The sequence below is a fragment of the Thermobia domestica genome, chromosome 2 (assembly GCF_964235325.1).
Source record: "Thermobia domestica chromosome 2, izTheDome1.hap1.1, whole genome shotgun sequence".
Taxonomy (NCBI): Eukaryota; Metazoa; Arthropoda; class Insecta; order Zygentoma; family Lepismatidae; genus Thermobia; species Thermobia domestica.
This window is the reverse complement of record NC_137455.1, coordinates 184,923,685-184,941,464: the sequence shown is the minus strand read 5'-3', so window position 1 is coordinate 184,941,464 and position 17,780 is coordinate 184,923,685. Positions and strand designations below refer to the sequence as shown.

At 36.2% G+C, this 17,780-nt stretch overlaps 1 protein-coding gene across 1 annotated transcript in view; it reads left to right on the top strand.

Moving 5' to 3' along the window:
- The window catches only part of LOC145679779 (uncharacterized), a 177,942-nt gene that overhangs the window by 125,129 nt on the left and 35,033 nt on the right, over positions 1–17,780 (top strand). Inside the window, exon 13 of the mRNA XM_081750334.1 lies at positions 16,817–17,114. Coding sequence (XP_081606460.1) covers positions 16,817–17,114 — 298 coding nt within the window. The remainder of the gene's footprint in view (positions 1–16,816; positions 17,115–17,780) is intronic.

Sequence of the window (17,780 nt, the reverse complement as noted above, 5' to 3'; positions counted from 1 at the left end):
CCGATATATTCCTTTCTTACGCTACAATTATAGACCAGTAAGCACAACGTCACTTAAATCCAGACTCTTGCACACTAATGGCATCGCCGGTATGGAGAAGGAGGAAGAATAAAAAATCATCATTTCGAAACAACACCACGTACCTTGTAATCATATTTATTTAACTCTCTTGCAAACAACGTATAATATTGAAAATGGCATTAGTAAACATAGACAGCTAAACTCAATTGTCAGAAAAGAAAAAGGAAAAAATCATCTGTATTCGATCCTTAAAGATTTCAGAAAACTTCTAGCACCAACACAACTAAAGATGAGTAACAGCAATATTTGAACAGTATCCTCAATAACAAGAGTTGTTTACATTTTCAAATAAATATCAGGACATAATCTTTGGTAGGCTGCATCACAGCAAGTGAAGGAAATTTCAAATACATTACTGTTCACAAAACATCTCACAGCAGAGGGAGTAAGCATGTGGCTGTGTCGACTAACCTTCCTCCTCAAACACATAACGTTTCCACTACTTCCGCAACCAGCTGTTAAGGGGATATTTCCCTCGGCACAACTTAACATTTAACAGCGGCGGTAATAATAATAATACTGTAGAAACATTATAGGAAGTACAAGACCAACCAGTAAATTAGACTCTACCCCTGACACCCTCACATCGGAAATGTGAGTACTAGCGTATGCCCACCGTCTTCGACGCGTCCTGCGAAACTAGTGAATAGCATTATAGCTAAGATATGACATGAAGACAACTCGAGGATTTACATAAAATTGGCAGTGTGGCAACTTAATACTTAGATCATGAAATATATATGTATATATATATATATATATATATATATATATATATATATATATATATATTGTGATAACTAATACGGAGTGTCCACTACCGGACAGACATGAGCTAGCTGTTGCTAATCAAGCTTTACTTCACCAACATAGTGGTCGTAAATAGACAATACGGAGTGCCCGCTACTAGACGAACATAAGCTAGATGGTAACGAGTGATACATTATACATCTACGCAACTCGGGAAATGATTCCATCTAAAGCAAGAGAGAAATGGTGTTGATATCAGACTACCCCATCGGCGTATGATTCGACTTACTCGATAGAGACTCACTTTCGGACATGTTATGGACAAGATTCACTTGAAATGACATTATAGACATTGTAGAACTGAAATACATATAGTATGTAAATGCACTGAATAACCAATGATTAATGGATGTATATATATATTGTCTTTAGTTTATAAACGATTCAAACCACAGAATAAACACACGACGATAATAGTATAGCACTGGATATTGTAAATGGAGACGACTTGAACGAATTACATGAACGGCGGACAAATTCCCTCACAGTTCCGAACGACATTATTCCTTTCATAGAATGAGATAAAAGATAATGAAACATAGTTACCTGGGACGGTGACCCAAAGCTTACCCAACCTTTCGCTGCTTACAAGTGGACAGCACCGTCACCACAGGCCAGTTCAAAGGGCTCCAGTTCGGACAGCATCCTAGGGTAGCAACCGGTCTCCAACGACCTCACAGGCATGTCGGTACATGACGGTCGTAATCATAGGCATAGGCACAGCTTGACCAAATGGCAACCTTCTTTGATTGATAGCAATCAAATACACTCCACCAATTCCCTCACCAGGTAGACAATCTCACTGCAAAGTTGCTGAAACACTCACGTTCACAACAACGACCGCAGACGGGAACTTCATTAAAAGATGCATTTAAGTCCCACAAAGGCAGGTGGAATCAGACGACGAGTAACAAAGGACGGAGTCCCATATTAAGGAAAGCAGAGGACGGGGAATCGCTACGTCAAGAAGAAAAGACCATACATAATCGAGCTTGGTCCCAGAGACAGTTCTTGGGAAAGGACTGTTAGACTTCCACTTACATCACAGCAAACAATTAGCGAGTATCAAGACTATCCTAGTAATATCCTGTACGAGCACGAGCTGAGTGTTCGTAGGTAATTTATTGTAGTTCACTGCACGCACACTAATCTACCATCACTATTCCGTCACAGCACCTCCTATTTAAAAGGTTCGTGATGGGAAACAATCATTCCACTGCATGACACGCAGTAATCAGGTCAAAAGACAGGACGAAAAACTACACTTCCGTTCTCACCACCATATTTTTCCCGGTTACAAAGCTAAGACAAAGGGAGCGTGCGCCTGCTTCCAACTCGCTCTCTGATTGGTAGCTCCTTACTACGCATTAGAGCGTAATACCGAAACGACAACTTTAATAATAATATGTATATGACTAAATAGAAATAGAATTTATATGAATCAATGTTTATATATGCACATTTATAATAATCCCTCCGTTTAGACGAAGCACAAAATTTCAAATTATTTCAAGCAGTCAGCGCTATCTTCAGAAGCTGAAAGATATCCGCTCGACGCAAGTCATAGACATACAAAAGAAAGTAGCATACTACGACTACACACACTAGTCCAATTGTCGACCATCTTGAATCCTTCATGAGGGTCGAGAATTGAGAAAATATAAAAGAAAAATAATACTAACTAAGAGCTGATTAAACATTTCCACAAATAATCTCTTTGAGAAAATGTAACGCTCAAAGAGGAACGTTACAACATATCTCTATTATATCCGGTTATTCTCGTTTTACAGGTATTTCCAGTAAACTTGAACGACAGGGACACCAACACAGATACATGAGGACATGTAATATTTCAAAGACTCTCCCAACGAGAATCGAAACTGAAACCTCGTCTACTGAAGTATCTTATGTGTGGGGTACCTCGTTCGTTCCCAAGGCAAGTAAGCTTGAGACGGACAACATCGTGTTCGTGGGTTTTCTCGGGACAATCCCACTTTCTCATCCCACCAATTCGTACATCATAATTCACTTGCTTCAATCATAGTCTTCCTCAACCTAACAAGCATAATCGTTGTACAGTAACTTAAAGATTTCAAGCTGTTAACCCAAATGAATCCGAATCGAAAAACAATTGTATTTTCTATTGTTCATTAATGTTTTCCACAAAAAATATGTAATAAAAACATGGGGAATCGTAATTCCATTCAAAAGTGAAACAGCAGAATTATAATACCTTAACCTAAAAGGAAACAACTACATATCTTTTGAAACTTTTCCAAAATATATACGGATATTCTGAGAAGTGCCAATCAGAGTTGGAGTGGGTCAGTGAATCGGTGGGTCAGTGGGTCAAGTGGGTCGAGTTTTCTGAGTGTCACTGAGTTGTGGGTCAACAGCATGTTATCCACTGCGATCCATCACCCACCGTGGCCCCCTGCGACCCACCACACAGCATGACGCACTGCGACTCACCACTCACCATGACCCAGTGCGATCCACAACGCACCGACCCACTCTGCTCACTGCATTGTACACAGCATCTTCTGAACAGCAAGTTTCTTTTAACACTCGATCCTAGTCATAGAAACTAAAAACACGTTTCTCATTGGTTGCAGTTTGCGATTGTCCAAACCAGGCCCACAATCAGAGGGGGGCTAGAGGGCCTGGCCACCTAAACTTTCCGTAGTATCTCCAGATCTCAACACAGAAAACACAATTTAGATATGTGTAAGAGATATTTAAACACTTGTTCTCCCCCTAATATATTCATGGCTCCTCTAAACCTCTGTGGCTGGTTGCAAGCCTGGTCCAAACCTGGTGTATGTATTGTGTTGTAATAGAAGAACATTGTTACTTTGTTGGGGTTGAAAAAGAAAATTGAAGAAGTAGTTGAGGTTAAATTTATATCATGGCAGTCAAGGTGGAACAAAACGAGCCCTGCGGGGCTTCTAATCCGTTCCTACTACTACTACTACAGCTGCTACTACTACTTCTTCTTCTTTTTCTTCTTATACAGTGGAATCGTGTAGCAAAACTGCACACGTAACGTAAGTAAATCACTTTATAAAAATAGAAAAATCCTTGGGCCTGGTTTGAACAAACGCGAAAAGCAATTATAATTACTAGTGCACTGCGCTAGTATGCACGGCCACGAAAACCGCCAGTAACAGTTGTTTGATTTCTGTTGTATTTCTATATGCTACGTGGCGAGAAGCTGATAACTGCAACTAACCACCTCCTATGAGTAGGGTAAAGCGTGATTTAAAAGTATGCTTCTGAACACTGGTGAATTTGTCTACGTTTTACTTTCAAGGCCTACATTTCCCTTTTTCATTTGTTTCTGTTTACTTACCTGAGATGAGTATCTCTAGGTGAAAAAACTTGAGCCATTCTTAGATATTGATATTTGTAATTGTAATAATAGCAATAGGACTTATACTACTACTTGGCTTTCGAGACCATGAGTTTTTAAGGGGGCTAGCTACAGGAAAAAAAATATTTTTGAATCACCGTAATATATAAATTATTATATAAAAAATAAACTAACTATGTGTGCCTAATCATTACGGCCAGATTCCAGTCAAATGAAATTAATTTTGCTATATAGTTAGTCCTTAACTCAAACTTAAATGTTATATTATTGCTTTCATTATAATAATATCCTAAGGTATAGTGGAGATCAGAATTTTTGCGAAAAAATTTAGTATCTTACAAGCCATTAAACTTACGGAGCTGAAATTCAGTATATTATCTCTTTATTGAAAATGAACAGAACGTCTCCTTGCAGTTTTTATACTTCTCCTTTATGTGGAGGTGCGGCACTTTCTATATAACGTAAATTGATAGTGGGTTAGTTTGTAAAAATAATTGAAAACAATCGACATTAGTTGAGACACAAACAATATAGTGCTTCGCATCATATTTCCATATATGGTTAACATCATGGGCGGATCCAGGACGCACTTCTGCTGGGGCGGTGGGTTGTAATACTGCTACTTACAACTACATTTAAGAGCTCCGAACTCTGGGTTTTATTTATATACAAAAAACAAAGATTCCTGTTCTGAAGGACGATCTTTCCCCATGGATCCGCCCCTGCTTACCATAAACTTTCTACTATAATAGTTGCTGAAGCTTGTTTATTATATGGAGCGCTTAAAGCACAGGGCAATCAACCCTTAAAGTTGTGAGAAAAACAGATATAAAATTTGTAATATAAGCTTCTGTACGTTCGTCTACTGACCTTGAATTGGGACTATAAAACGTTCATGTTTTTCCACTGAAAATTATCGATAATTCAACAAGGAACTAATTAGACCATGATAATTTAATTGAAATTCATCGTAATTTTACCCATGACCTACACTTTACCATTTTATATCGTAAAGGTCACATCCATCATTATTGTAACAGAGGGGTGCTTGAGGGATTGAGGGTAGAAATTCAAACTCCGATTAGTTAGAATTTCACAACCTGATTGTATTACAAGTGTAAAATCTTTAGTCGGTAAAGAGACCGTGAATCATATTAGAGTTGATGACGATGTGTTTTGGAGGGTCAGTGATTCATGGTGGATGGTGGGTCGGAGTGGGTCATAGTGGGTCACGATGGGACATGGGGCAGACTGGATCACGGTGGGTGATCGGTCGTGGGTCACGTTGGTTGTTGGGTCAATGGGTTCTGGGTTCAGATTTCATTTACAAACGCCATCTCTGGGTTAACTGATTTGGGTTCGGTTTAAACTTGAAACAGAATGTGCCAGTTTATTTCAGAAAACGAACCGTAATTTCCTTCAGTTATGTTTGAAAATAGACACTATAGTGCCACTTTTCAGAATATCTGTATATATTTCGGAAAAGTTCCAAACTATATGTAATAGTTTCGTTTTAGGTTAAGATATTATGAGTCTGCTGTCTCACTTTTCAATAGAATTATGATTCCCCATGTTTTTTTTCTATATATATTTTGTGAAAACACGTTCATGAGCAATAGCAAACACAAATGTCTTTCGGTTCGGATTGGTTTGGGTTTACAGCTTGAAAATGAAATCTTTACCTTTAATGTCCAACGATTATGCCTGTTAGGTTGAGGAATACTATGATTGAAGCAAGTGAATTATCATGGACGAATTGGTGGAATGAGAAAGTGGGAGTGTCCCAAGAAAACCCGTGAGCACGGTGCGTCCGTCTGAAGCTTACTTGCCTTGCGAACAAACGAGGCACCCAACCCATCAGTAAAATCAGTAATTCGCTCTCTCTCTCAGTTTCGATTCCCGGTGAGAGAACCTTTGAAATATTACATGTCTTCGATGTATCTGTGATGCTGACCCTGTCGTTCAAGGTTACTGGAAATACATGTAAAACGAGAATAACCGAATAGAATAATAGAGATAAGTTACGCAGATATTTTCGGGTCTTTTTAAAACTAAAACTTGAATTCTCTGGACTATAGTATTTCATCATGACCAAAATCAGTGTTTCATCGTTAATAAAATATTGGAATCAAAAACGTTTAATTTTCTACATAGATGAATGTTTATTAACTCTTACTCAAAAGAGCGGTCTTACGGTAGTGACTTGAGCATTCGTTTTGTGAGTTAGGGGTAGCGGTTCGAGTCCCTCCGAGGATATTCAGAAAATTTTATAATTTAGAATGCAGATATTTCTGATGTATAATAACATGAAAAATAGTCAATTCCTCCCGTTCTTACGAGTTAGAGTTGAAAAGACTTCCTCCACATGGGAAAAACTAACAACATGACGTCACAGTCTACAATCTCGATTTCTACTGTCTGAAAACTTCGCGTGTTTCGCAAACAATTCATGAATACAGACGGGTCATCCTTCAAGCCTAGTATGAGTCATAAATATGTCTCAAACTTAATTGTGGAATTATTATTACGTTCTTCTACTCCTAATATAAATAATATTATTTTCGTTCGCCATTTTCAACACGTTCCATGTGTTCGTTCAACAAAAATTGGTAATTAGGAACTATTCTTTTTTATATATTGGTTTGTATATTTTTTAAGATATCAATATAACGCATACATAATCCAATTACTTTTACTCAAAGAAAGGGTGTTATTATGTATCGTGAGAATGACAAATCCTACTTAGTTTCTGTTAAGGCATTCGAAGGTTCGATTTTCATATTTTCCAGTAGCTAACTCCTTCTTTTTCTCCCTCTTTTCTTTTAAAAGTATCTCTTATAAGGCAATTCATCCTTATAGACGATTCAAAACATTTCTTTTTATTTTTCTTAACTTCTGTTTGCTTATTTGCATTGGGATAGGACGTATTATTGGGGTCTCAAATACACAGTAAAAATAATAATAATAATAATAATAATAATAATAATAATAATAATAATAATAATTATTATTATTATTATTATTATTATTATTATTATTATTATTATTATTATTATTATTATTATTATTATTATGGCATTGAAAGTTTTGAAGTTGACCTAAAATTTGGCAAACATTACTTAAACATAGGGATTTTGGTGAAGGGGCTCCGTATCTTCAAGACATACTTGTGCAACTACCCACATTTTAAACAAAAGCATTTCACTAAAGTTTCATGTAGAAAGTATTCTACTGTATGTTTTAAAGAAAATAACTGTAATAAAAATAACTGAATATCACTCAACAGTAAGGCATACAATAAACTAATTTTTAAGGATATGCAGAGGTAATTATAAAAGCTTTGCTACAAAAATACCTACACAGACCATAGTTCAATGATCTCTGAAAAAAGTAACAAAAGCCTATAAGATTCAGTCTACAGGGCAATTGTTACTTAAAGAATAGACATACATTATTTCGAGTATCGAGACAAGACGAGAAATGTTTACGATACTTTTCGTCTCATCTAGATTCTCATCTTCAAAGCGAGATAATTTGAGTTAGCCTTGTCCCGTCTCGAATGTAAAATGTTAATTCTCATTTTTTGTTTGTTTTAGAAACGTGATGAACAATTCCTCTTCTCGTGGACAACATTAAACAAAACCAAAGTATTCTTGCCAAATGTGACGTTTCTGCTTGTAATGGTATGACCTGAGCGATAATTAGCTCCTAGCTTTTAATCTTCTACGATATAATAATTATTATTAGTTTATTATTATTATTATTATTATTATTATTATTATTATTATTATTACTATTATTATTCATGAGGATTTGATGGTTCAAGTATTGTAACATTCGAGTATTCCAATATCTTAATATAATAAAACGTGTACCATTGTCGATCAATCGCCACCAAAAATCCTAAAGTAAAAAAATGCCGACTTGTATTCGAACCACAAACCTCCAGATTACTGGTCCAGCACCTTGACCACTGAACCACGACAACTACATAGTAAATGATTCGTCTTTAGTCTCGTTACGTTAGGTTTCTTTGCCTCCGCTTGCAAATTTGTATGTTATATTTCTTCATTTCAGAACGTCTTTCGTATTTCTTTCATTATAATATAAGTGAATAATCTTCGGCAAAGTTTATATTAATAACTGGAGTTGTTCTTAAACGTTTCTTTGTTTCACAAGTTGTTTTTTTCTCCACACGAAACCACAGATATGACTGACTTAATTCTCATACTCTGCATTTGTTTCAAAGCAGTCGCCATTACCTGATGAATTATTTATATCCGCCACGGTACATCGTAACTAAGTTACAAGAGGTTTACATCCTATCTGAACGGCGAATCCACCGAGTCAACTTTTGGAATATTCCATTATGTTAGCTTTCAACGTAGCTAAAGAAAAGGTATGTGAACGAGTACTTAGAGTTCTCCGTTGCAGAATGGATCAAGTCATGGTTCGATGACTACAAGATTTGTTGTTCGAAACCCGTCTCGGTAGCTTCAGATTTTTTAAATTCTTAATTCCTCAGTTCTCAAGATCTTTCTCTGCCTTCGTAATCACCTGATGCTCTAAAAAGAGTTCTCCACCATAGTTCGACAACTGCCTAATGTGATCCTCGCAGTTCGAAACCTTCCCTTCTTCTGTTTCACAAAATCACAATTTTCGTCATAATACGAGTGCTGTCCGATCATTTTTCTCCCATTCTAAATCTGTATATATAAGTCATCTCTCTTTGTCTCCATACTCGAATTTCTCTCTCTCTCTCTCTCTCAATGCCACACAGGAACTCTGCTGTATTGCTTGAGATCAAACCTTCGACTCTTGAAACCAAATGTAAGCTCTCTAGGAATGTGCTATTGTAACTCTATAGGTTTTTTTGCTAAAAGCAGTGTCTTTTAGATTTTATTCGGGAGGGGGGAGATTCTCCGCCGACATAAGATTTTCACTTTTTTATTAGTGTATTACTATACATTTGATCAAACAATACGTATTTATGAAGCTCAAGGGAGGGGAAATTATACCCTCCTGTTCTGCCCAAATGACGCCCCTGGAACATTTGCTTGCAATTACTGAAAAGAAATGAAATGAATCATTGAATAACACTCCTTTCTGTTAGTAGATATTTTAGAGCTCTGTGCGTGCATTACAGAATGTAGGAAGCACAAAACCTACTGCCTTTATTGACAATTTTCATAGATTTCTTAGGGATCATCTTACTAGCTTGCAGTCTTTAAAGAAGGGAAAGAATGAAACTTAACGTCTTTATGAAGCTCTGGAAACATTGTGTGACTTTTTTTTAAATTAGGCTCTTAAAAATATTTCAGAACACACGAATGGAAAAGACTGTTTTAACGCTATAACGTTGTGACCTTGATTAATGTTTCTTTTTCAGCTGAATGGAAAAAGTGCACTACGTAACACACACTGCTTTAGACAAGGAAAGGTGGAGGAGGGGGGAGTTGGATTGAATATTAGAAGCAACTAATCGATGGAGATTTCTGGATGCATAAGAAAATGGGGCAAGAGTTTGTTATTAATTTGGACTTAGAATTTGTGTAACGATTTCTATTCCGCAAACTGTACCGGGGTATTTTATTCACACTTCTTTTCGAGTATTTGGCGAATGATAAATATTTGGTCAATAAATTATCGATTTCGTCTCAATCCGCTTTGATAATCCCCAATAATTTCATATGCTCATAGGGTAAATCTTGGTAATAGAATGTTTGAAACGATTTTATGGGATATTGACAGAAGAGAAATGCCTCGATAATTATTACAGTCAGTTTTGTTTCCTTTCTTGTGGATTGGAGCAATGATTGATTATTTCCACTCTTGTGGCAATTCTTCCTTGTTCCAGATAAGGAGAATGAGTTTGTGTATCTTATTCCACAATTTTTCGCCTCCAGCTAAACTTAACTCAGCCGGAATCGTCTACACCCGGAGATTTGTGTTTCTTTAATTATTTCTTTATAGCGATTTCTACTTCTATTTGGTTGGGTTCTGGAATATACGGTTCTGCGGTGTGTATCTCCCTTTCTCCACGCACATAGTTTTTTGGTTACGTATTAACCAAATCGTCAAAGAAATCTTTCCATCTATTTAAAATGATATCTGTATCAGTGAAAACTGTTCCGTCAGCTTTCTTTAATATAAGCACGGGGTTGATAGCCTTTCTTAAATTCGTTGATCCCTTTATACATGTCCCGAATGTTTTTTATTTTTACTATTATCTTCAAGTTCCTTCATTTTAGCTTTCAAAAATAGCGTTTCTTTGTTTTAAACGTTTTGAAAGTTTCCCGCATGATGTCTACGAAATTTTGTGCGGTTATTTCATTCGGATTTTGTAGCCAACCTAATTTTGCCTGTTTTCTCTTCTCTGTTAGTTTAGTGCATTCCTGGTCAAACCATGGTTTGTTCCTACGTATTTCCGCGTGTCCCAATTTTTCTTTTAAGAGAGGATGCTTCGTAAGCAAAGACAAGAATTTAATTGCTGGAATATTTTTCTCCATAATTTTAAGGTTACATCTGTAAAATAAAGAGTATATGACATGCGTCAGATTTCTATAACGATTCCTGTAATGCTATTGGGATTATCATCATTTTGCTCAAATGAGAGTATTGTTGTGTCATACATAATTGATATTCTTTCTTCATAGTTTTGGGGAAGTCATTCTTTATTTTATTATATTATTATAAAACAATTTTAACCTGGATCTTTGTGGATGCCTAATTAGAAACATACCAATTATAAATATGCATGTATTCAAATTTCAGAATGTGTTCACGGCAGTGATTTGTAATACTGATATGTACTACTACTTCATCTACATCACCTAATATATAATATACTCTACAACAGGTTCACCTCAGAAATCAGATTCATTATCGTAATACGAGTTTTATTTCTCCTCCCTAGAAATCCCCCTAAGCCTCTCCTCTCCTAAGCCTCAAATCTGCCCACCTCACAATGTTGAAGACAACCAATGGCATATTTAGGGGCTATGCCCAACACAGGAAAGGAAGTGGGCAATTGTTCACCTGAGTTTGAGAATTAAATATATTTTAATTTATGCATAAATTGAAGTTATAATGGTAAGAATTGCAGATTGATAAATCCTATATGATATTATACAAAGATTTAGGACTAAATCTAACTCTTTATTCTATTCACACAAGAAAAATGAAGCATCCTCTTGGCCTACCTAATTTCCCGGGCTAATTATTCCCCCGTTTTGATTTTCTTTAATTTAACATTTCCTTCTTTTAAAAATAACTAAACGATATAATTTTTCCTTTGTTATAATGACTATAGTCCCGTCATGTTGATATCCGCTCAAGTTGGTGTGGAACACCAGTTTCGCTTATCAACTCCTCTTAGTTTTGGTGTTACTGATGACGGCCGACTTGAATCACAACTGACAACGGTCGATAAAGTATGATAGGCGAAACGAAAAAAGTAACATCAAGAAAAAGAAGCAGAAAAGTAGAAGGACGAAAGAAAGAACAAAAATTCGCAGTTCTTACATGGAATGAAATTTGACAAACACAGTATTATTTCTGAACAAAAAGCATAAGAAAATGGAAAGTCAAGGACATTCTTAGAAATGGTAAGAAGGATTATTGTTGTACGTGGAATGCGAAAAACTAACAAATTTATTTCGGGAGAGCTTGAGCCCGATAACCCCCTAAATACGCCACTGAAGACGATTCTGCTCCCGTGATCCTTCACGGCATTGTTTTCAACTTCATAAATATTTGAAAATATTTATATTTTATAATAATATAATATAATACGGGGACGGTCGTTGAAGACAGATTTACGCCGATGCTCATATCTCATGAAGCAAAAATTTTGCTTCGAATTCTGAACAGAAGGCTATATGAAAGAACAAATTAAAAAGTTGCGGAGAAACAGTTTCGGTTCAGGAGGGTTAAGGGTATAAGAGATGCAGTTGGATTATTAAGGGTGATCGGTGAAAGGTTTATAGAAAAGGGAAAAAAGGTTCATGTGGTATTTATTGATCTAGAAAAAGACTTTTGACCGCGTGAATTGGGAATTGTTGTTGGAAGTTAAAAAATGGGTTGGAATGGAAAGATGGAAGACTTATAAGAAACTTGTATCTAAGCCGACAAGTAAATGTTAAAATAGAGGAGGAACTGACAGGAGACTGAAATTCAAAGATGCGGACTCTCGCCTACATTATTTAATGTATATGTGAAAGAGGTAGTAAAACATAGCCTACAAAATGAAGACGCCATTTCAGTAGAAGGTGGAATGATTAGGTATATACTGTTTGCAGATGATATGGCGCTTGTTGCAGAATCTGAAAAGAAAATCAATAAGATGTTAGAAAACTTGAGGAAGGGTTTTGAAGACTATGGAATGAAAATAAATGTTAGAAAGACAAAAGCCATGGTGATTGGAACGAAGTAAATTGTGTCAAATATAGAAGTAGGAGAGAGAAAATAGAACAGGTGACTAGTTTTCGATACTTGGGTAGTATTATTAGTAACGATATGAAATGCAAATGTGAAATAAAAGCAACGATAGGAATGGCAAAAGAAGCCTTAAGGAGGAAGAAAATGTTTTGTGATACCTTGAATAAAGAGGTAAGAAAAACACTCAGGAAATGCTTCGTGTGGAGTATTGTATTGTATGGATCAGAAACATGTACATTACTCAAAAATGATTAGAAACAACTAGAAGTTTTTGAAATATGGGTGTGGAGAAGAATGGAGGGAATTAGTTGGGTCCAGCGGAAAACGAATGAGAGAGTGTTAGAAATGGTACGGAGGAAAAGAACAATTGTAGATATTATTAAAAAGAAAAAGAGAAACTGGTTGAGACATTGGATAACAAGGAACTGTATTATGAGGAATGTGCTAGAGTATGGTGGCAGGAAAGAGAACGAGGGGCGAAGGAGAGTTCAATTAATGGACAATATCAAAACAAAAAAAATCGTACGTGACGACGAAGAAGTTAGCAGACGACCGTGGAGCATGGAAGCTTCTCAGTTAAAGTAGGTGACCTGCCAATAATGGCAGAATAAGTATGATGATGATGATGATTATGAATATTCTATGGCACCCCAAGAAACTTCAAATTTTGAATTCATTTACAGTACATAATATAATGCAAAGATCCTTGAAGTTTGAAACGCTAGGAAGAGGGAGGTCATATCCTTGACAAGGGTAATGGAAGAAGAACCGGACCTATTACTGTATATTACCATTAGGACGGACGACCATTTTGAAGACTGCCATCTTGGATTTAAATCCAACATTTTTAATAGGATAGAAAGCATGTAACATATCGCTTTGGTGTATCTTTTCTGCACAAACACACATCTCACGTTATTTCAAATTATCTATAATTATTTCATTCAAAATATTGGTTTATTAACTTACAATTGTGTTTCCAAACTCGTAATGTACTTTTGCTCATGTTGTATATTGTAAATGAATTGAAAATATGAGGTAGCTTGGAATACCATTTAATATTATTTGAGCTATTTTTTCCATGGGGTACTTTTATCAGATATGGAACCATTTTAGGGGGATGAGACTAAAAATAATCGGAAGTCGAAAGATAAGGACAATCTAATATATATATATAATATTACATCTACTTATACATATATAAACAAGTTGAATTGAGAACATTCTTTTTTTTTAAGTAGGCTAAACTGAATTAAAGCAAAATCTTTTGTTTATAGTTCCATTATCGTGCTTTGGAGGCTGAAAGAGGCAGGTTGTTTATGAAAGTTAATTATAAAGTAATTAAACAAGAATATGTGAAGAGACAGGATTACTTATAAACGCACATACACGATGATCTACAACAAATTATGCCTGGGATCGAAAGTGGGACTCTTTGCAGTAGAATTGAACGTTCTACTACTGAGTCACCGTGCCCTCTTCCCTCCTCCATAGGAAAAAATTATTCTTGACAAGACGTGGGCAAGGATGATACATGAAAGCAAAGAAAGATAACTATATGACAAAAGATTGAAAAAGGATGTGAAAGGAAGATACATATTTCAAAAAGCGTGGGAATCCGAAAATTCGAGGCTAATAGTGGGAAGAATGTAATACTACGGAAGTTCTGTGACTCACATAACATAAAGGAACTTAAAGTGGGCTGTTCAGTGCTACAAAGATCAGACTGTTAAAAGAGTTAATTCCTGCAATATCGTGATGATAGATTAAGGACCACGCGGAATTTACTCTCGATGTGTCTCTGACTGACATTGTGAAGGCTTTTACTTCCTCTGATTTTTTTTTCTTGAAAATTTAACTCCACAGTTGTGCTCTTTAGGCTAAGAATAACGGATGATTAATGAGTTATGAAAGAAGTTAGTAAAGCGAGAATCTGAGAGAACTCCTGAAAAAATTATAAGCTTCATTTTGTTCACTACAACGTGTTTAGTCCAGTGGATAAAAATATATAGATCACGATACAAATATAGAATAGCCCTACGCTTCGGGTAAATCGAAAGTATTAGTGTTTCGAATTTATGAACGGAACAAACGGGATGTTGCGGTAGGTGATGCTTGCAACATTCGTGTCGGTTTGTAACCCTGGACAATGCCCCACTAGGAGCTCTTTCCAGTGTAGATCACTACTAGGAGCAGAACACGAGTACGTGTTGCTAGATCTTCATGTTCGAAAGTCGTGTCTTCACAGCAGTTGCTTCTGGCAGTACTGTGGTTTACGTCGAAGGACGATAACGTATTGTAGTAGGAACATTTTCAACCAGTTTATGACAAAAGTATAAAAATAGTTGGCCCGTGGTCCCTTGTTACATGTGGTAGTGTCGCACACCTTAGTATATTAATAGCAGTGAAGATGATGGACTATTCTAAACATAGGATGAGAGATGTGTGCCTCATTTATAGAGACATAGAGTACAAGCCGGGAAGCAAGTTATTTATAAGGTATTCGATTCCTAAATCGTAGGTTGCCGTTTCCTCTTGTTCTTGATGTTCGCCCTCGAGAGGCAATATCTATTTTACCACGCCATTGACAACATGGACAACCTGGAACAGTGCACATGGTTCTGTTTGAGAACGAGGTACTTGCATAGATAACTACACATCTTGATACCTGCATATACATTATATTCCAAGTACTCAACACTTGCCATGTCAATGTTTGAGCGTCCTCAACGGGGAGGAGAGTCACACATTCGAATTAAGTGCTGTGCAGAATTCATCCGAGGAAGACTTTTTCCGCCGTCAAATGATTTGCCAATGGTGTATCCAGTAAACTGTCGCTATATTGAACTTTCTAATCTTCGTTTTGTACACTGAAGAGGGAATATTTACTAGTTCATACATATTAAACAGGAACAGTTATCCGTAAAATTTTGAAAATTCGCATACTATAATTATGCGACGCCAATGGACAGTTTTATACTTAATATATGGTGTAGTACAATGACAAACCTGTTTTGTTTCCTGCTCACTTTTGTGGCGGAAATTACCTAACATTTCTACGTGTCTCTTCCTGGAGTATTTAGAAAATGTGTCATTAGCAATTAAGCAGTGACTCTGCTTCGAAGAAGGTCCCGGGTTCGATCCTAGCCCCCACCAAGTGACCTTTGTGGTGGACAAACACCGTGTGCGTGGGTTTCCTCAGACTTCTCCCGTTTCCTCTTACTTTCTTCATTCCACCATTTCATTCATTACTCATAATCACCGTCTCCTTTAGCCTAACCGGCATAACTGTGGGACGTAAAACTCAAAGATTTCATTTTTCTGCTTCGAAGAAGACTAAGCACCTTCACTTTTCGACGTGGATGCCAGTAACTTCCTCAATCAAATATTCGCAGAATTTTGAATTGGACGCGTTGGATCTATGTTTGACCAACCGCTTTACTGACATGGCTGTGTTGGATTTCTTCCTATGAGATGAAATGAAACTTATCATGTATGGAACATATATAACAACACCCGAAAACTCTCTTGCCCACGTCATTCAAGCTAGCACAGTGACATCAGAAATGCCAGGTGTATCTGGTTGTACCAAGCAACATCATATTCGTCAATGCCATCTGTATAATGAGAACGAAACCGGCAAGTTTCAACATCATTATGCGTTTTTGGATAGAGCAGATTGAAATCTATGATGTTAACATATCTTCTCAGCTGCATGGCGAGTAGTTTTGGAGGTATTCGCTCTTAAAGTTCATTTTCCACACTATCAATAACGTGTTTCTTGGAAGTAAAGCGGTTCTAAGGAAATATTTCATTTTTTTCTTACTTCTCTTTGTAGGATCCTATTCCAAGCGTTGTAAGTGATATTTAGAAACACCCTATGTCTAGTGTAAATAGAAAATTAAATTGACAATCATAATATTTATTTTTTCTAAAGTTTCAAAAATCCATAAACTTTCGTTTATTTATTTCACACATTTTTGTTACATATGTTGTATTTCTACGACAGCCGCAGCATTCTTCTCTAGCACCACCTCTCAAATAATATATTTGTTTGAAGAGTTGAATATTGACTTGTTATTCTTATTTAAACAATTTATTTCTTTTATATAGTTTGCGGCACTGTCTAATTATGATGTGCCTTTGGAACGTGGATTTGGTTCATCTCATTCCGTCCAGTTACCAATGTTGAACGAGCGCTATCATGGCAAATTTTTAATGAGAGATGAAGTAGCAGATGCGGATGTGAAAGAACTTCCGATAGCTTCGAGGAAATGCAGATTTCCAGACGAAACCGAAGGAATGTGGGCTTTTCCTTTCTATAGTTTCTCAGCTTGTATAGCACAATGTAAAGCGGAACAAAAAATGAAGTTATGTAACTGTACAGACAGATTCATTGGAGTATATAAAGGTAATTTTTAATGTACCATCTACGCGATGTAAGGATTGAACTTTAATTTGTGTTTAAATGTCAATAAAATGTACCTGGTTTAAAGTGATAAACTCCAAACCAATCACCTGTACGTTCATTGTTTCAAGCAATTGATTAAATAAGTGTTGTTAAAAATTATAACAAAAGGAGAAAACTAACTTTCTATGTACTGTAGGACGTCGATAATCCGAACGTCAAAAATCCGAAACGTCAAGAATCCGAACCCGGTCCCTAGAAGCTAATGACAGTACAGTAATTCAATTTTTCTTTGTGTGAAGTCAGTGTTTTTACAAGAGCTCATTCATATGTAATTGTTTGTCATACATATTTTTATTTTCCCTTAGGCCTATACAAGTTATGTTTTAAGAACAGTGTAATTTAGTGTACGAGCAGGTTCTTCGGAAACATTAAATGGAATTCGCTTTACGTACGGTATTGCGGTATTGTAATTACTGTATGTACTGTGTAACTACTGTATCGATAAAGAAAAAAGCATAACATACAGTATATTTAAGTGTAAATGGCATTTTCTTGGTAATTTTCGAAAATCCGAACAATTTGAAAATCCGAACTACCTGTGGTACTAATTAGTTCGGATTTTCGACTTCCTACTGTATTTGTTTATGAAACGTTGAAATCGTAGTA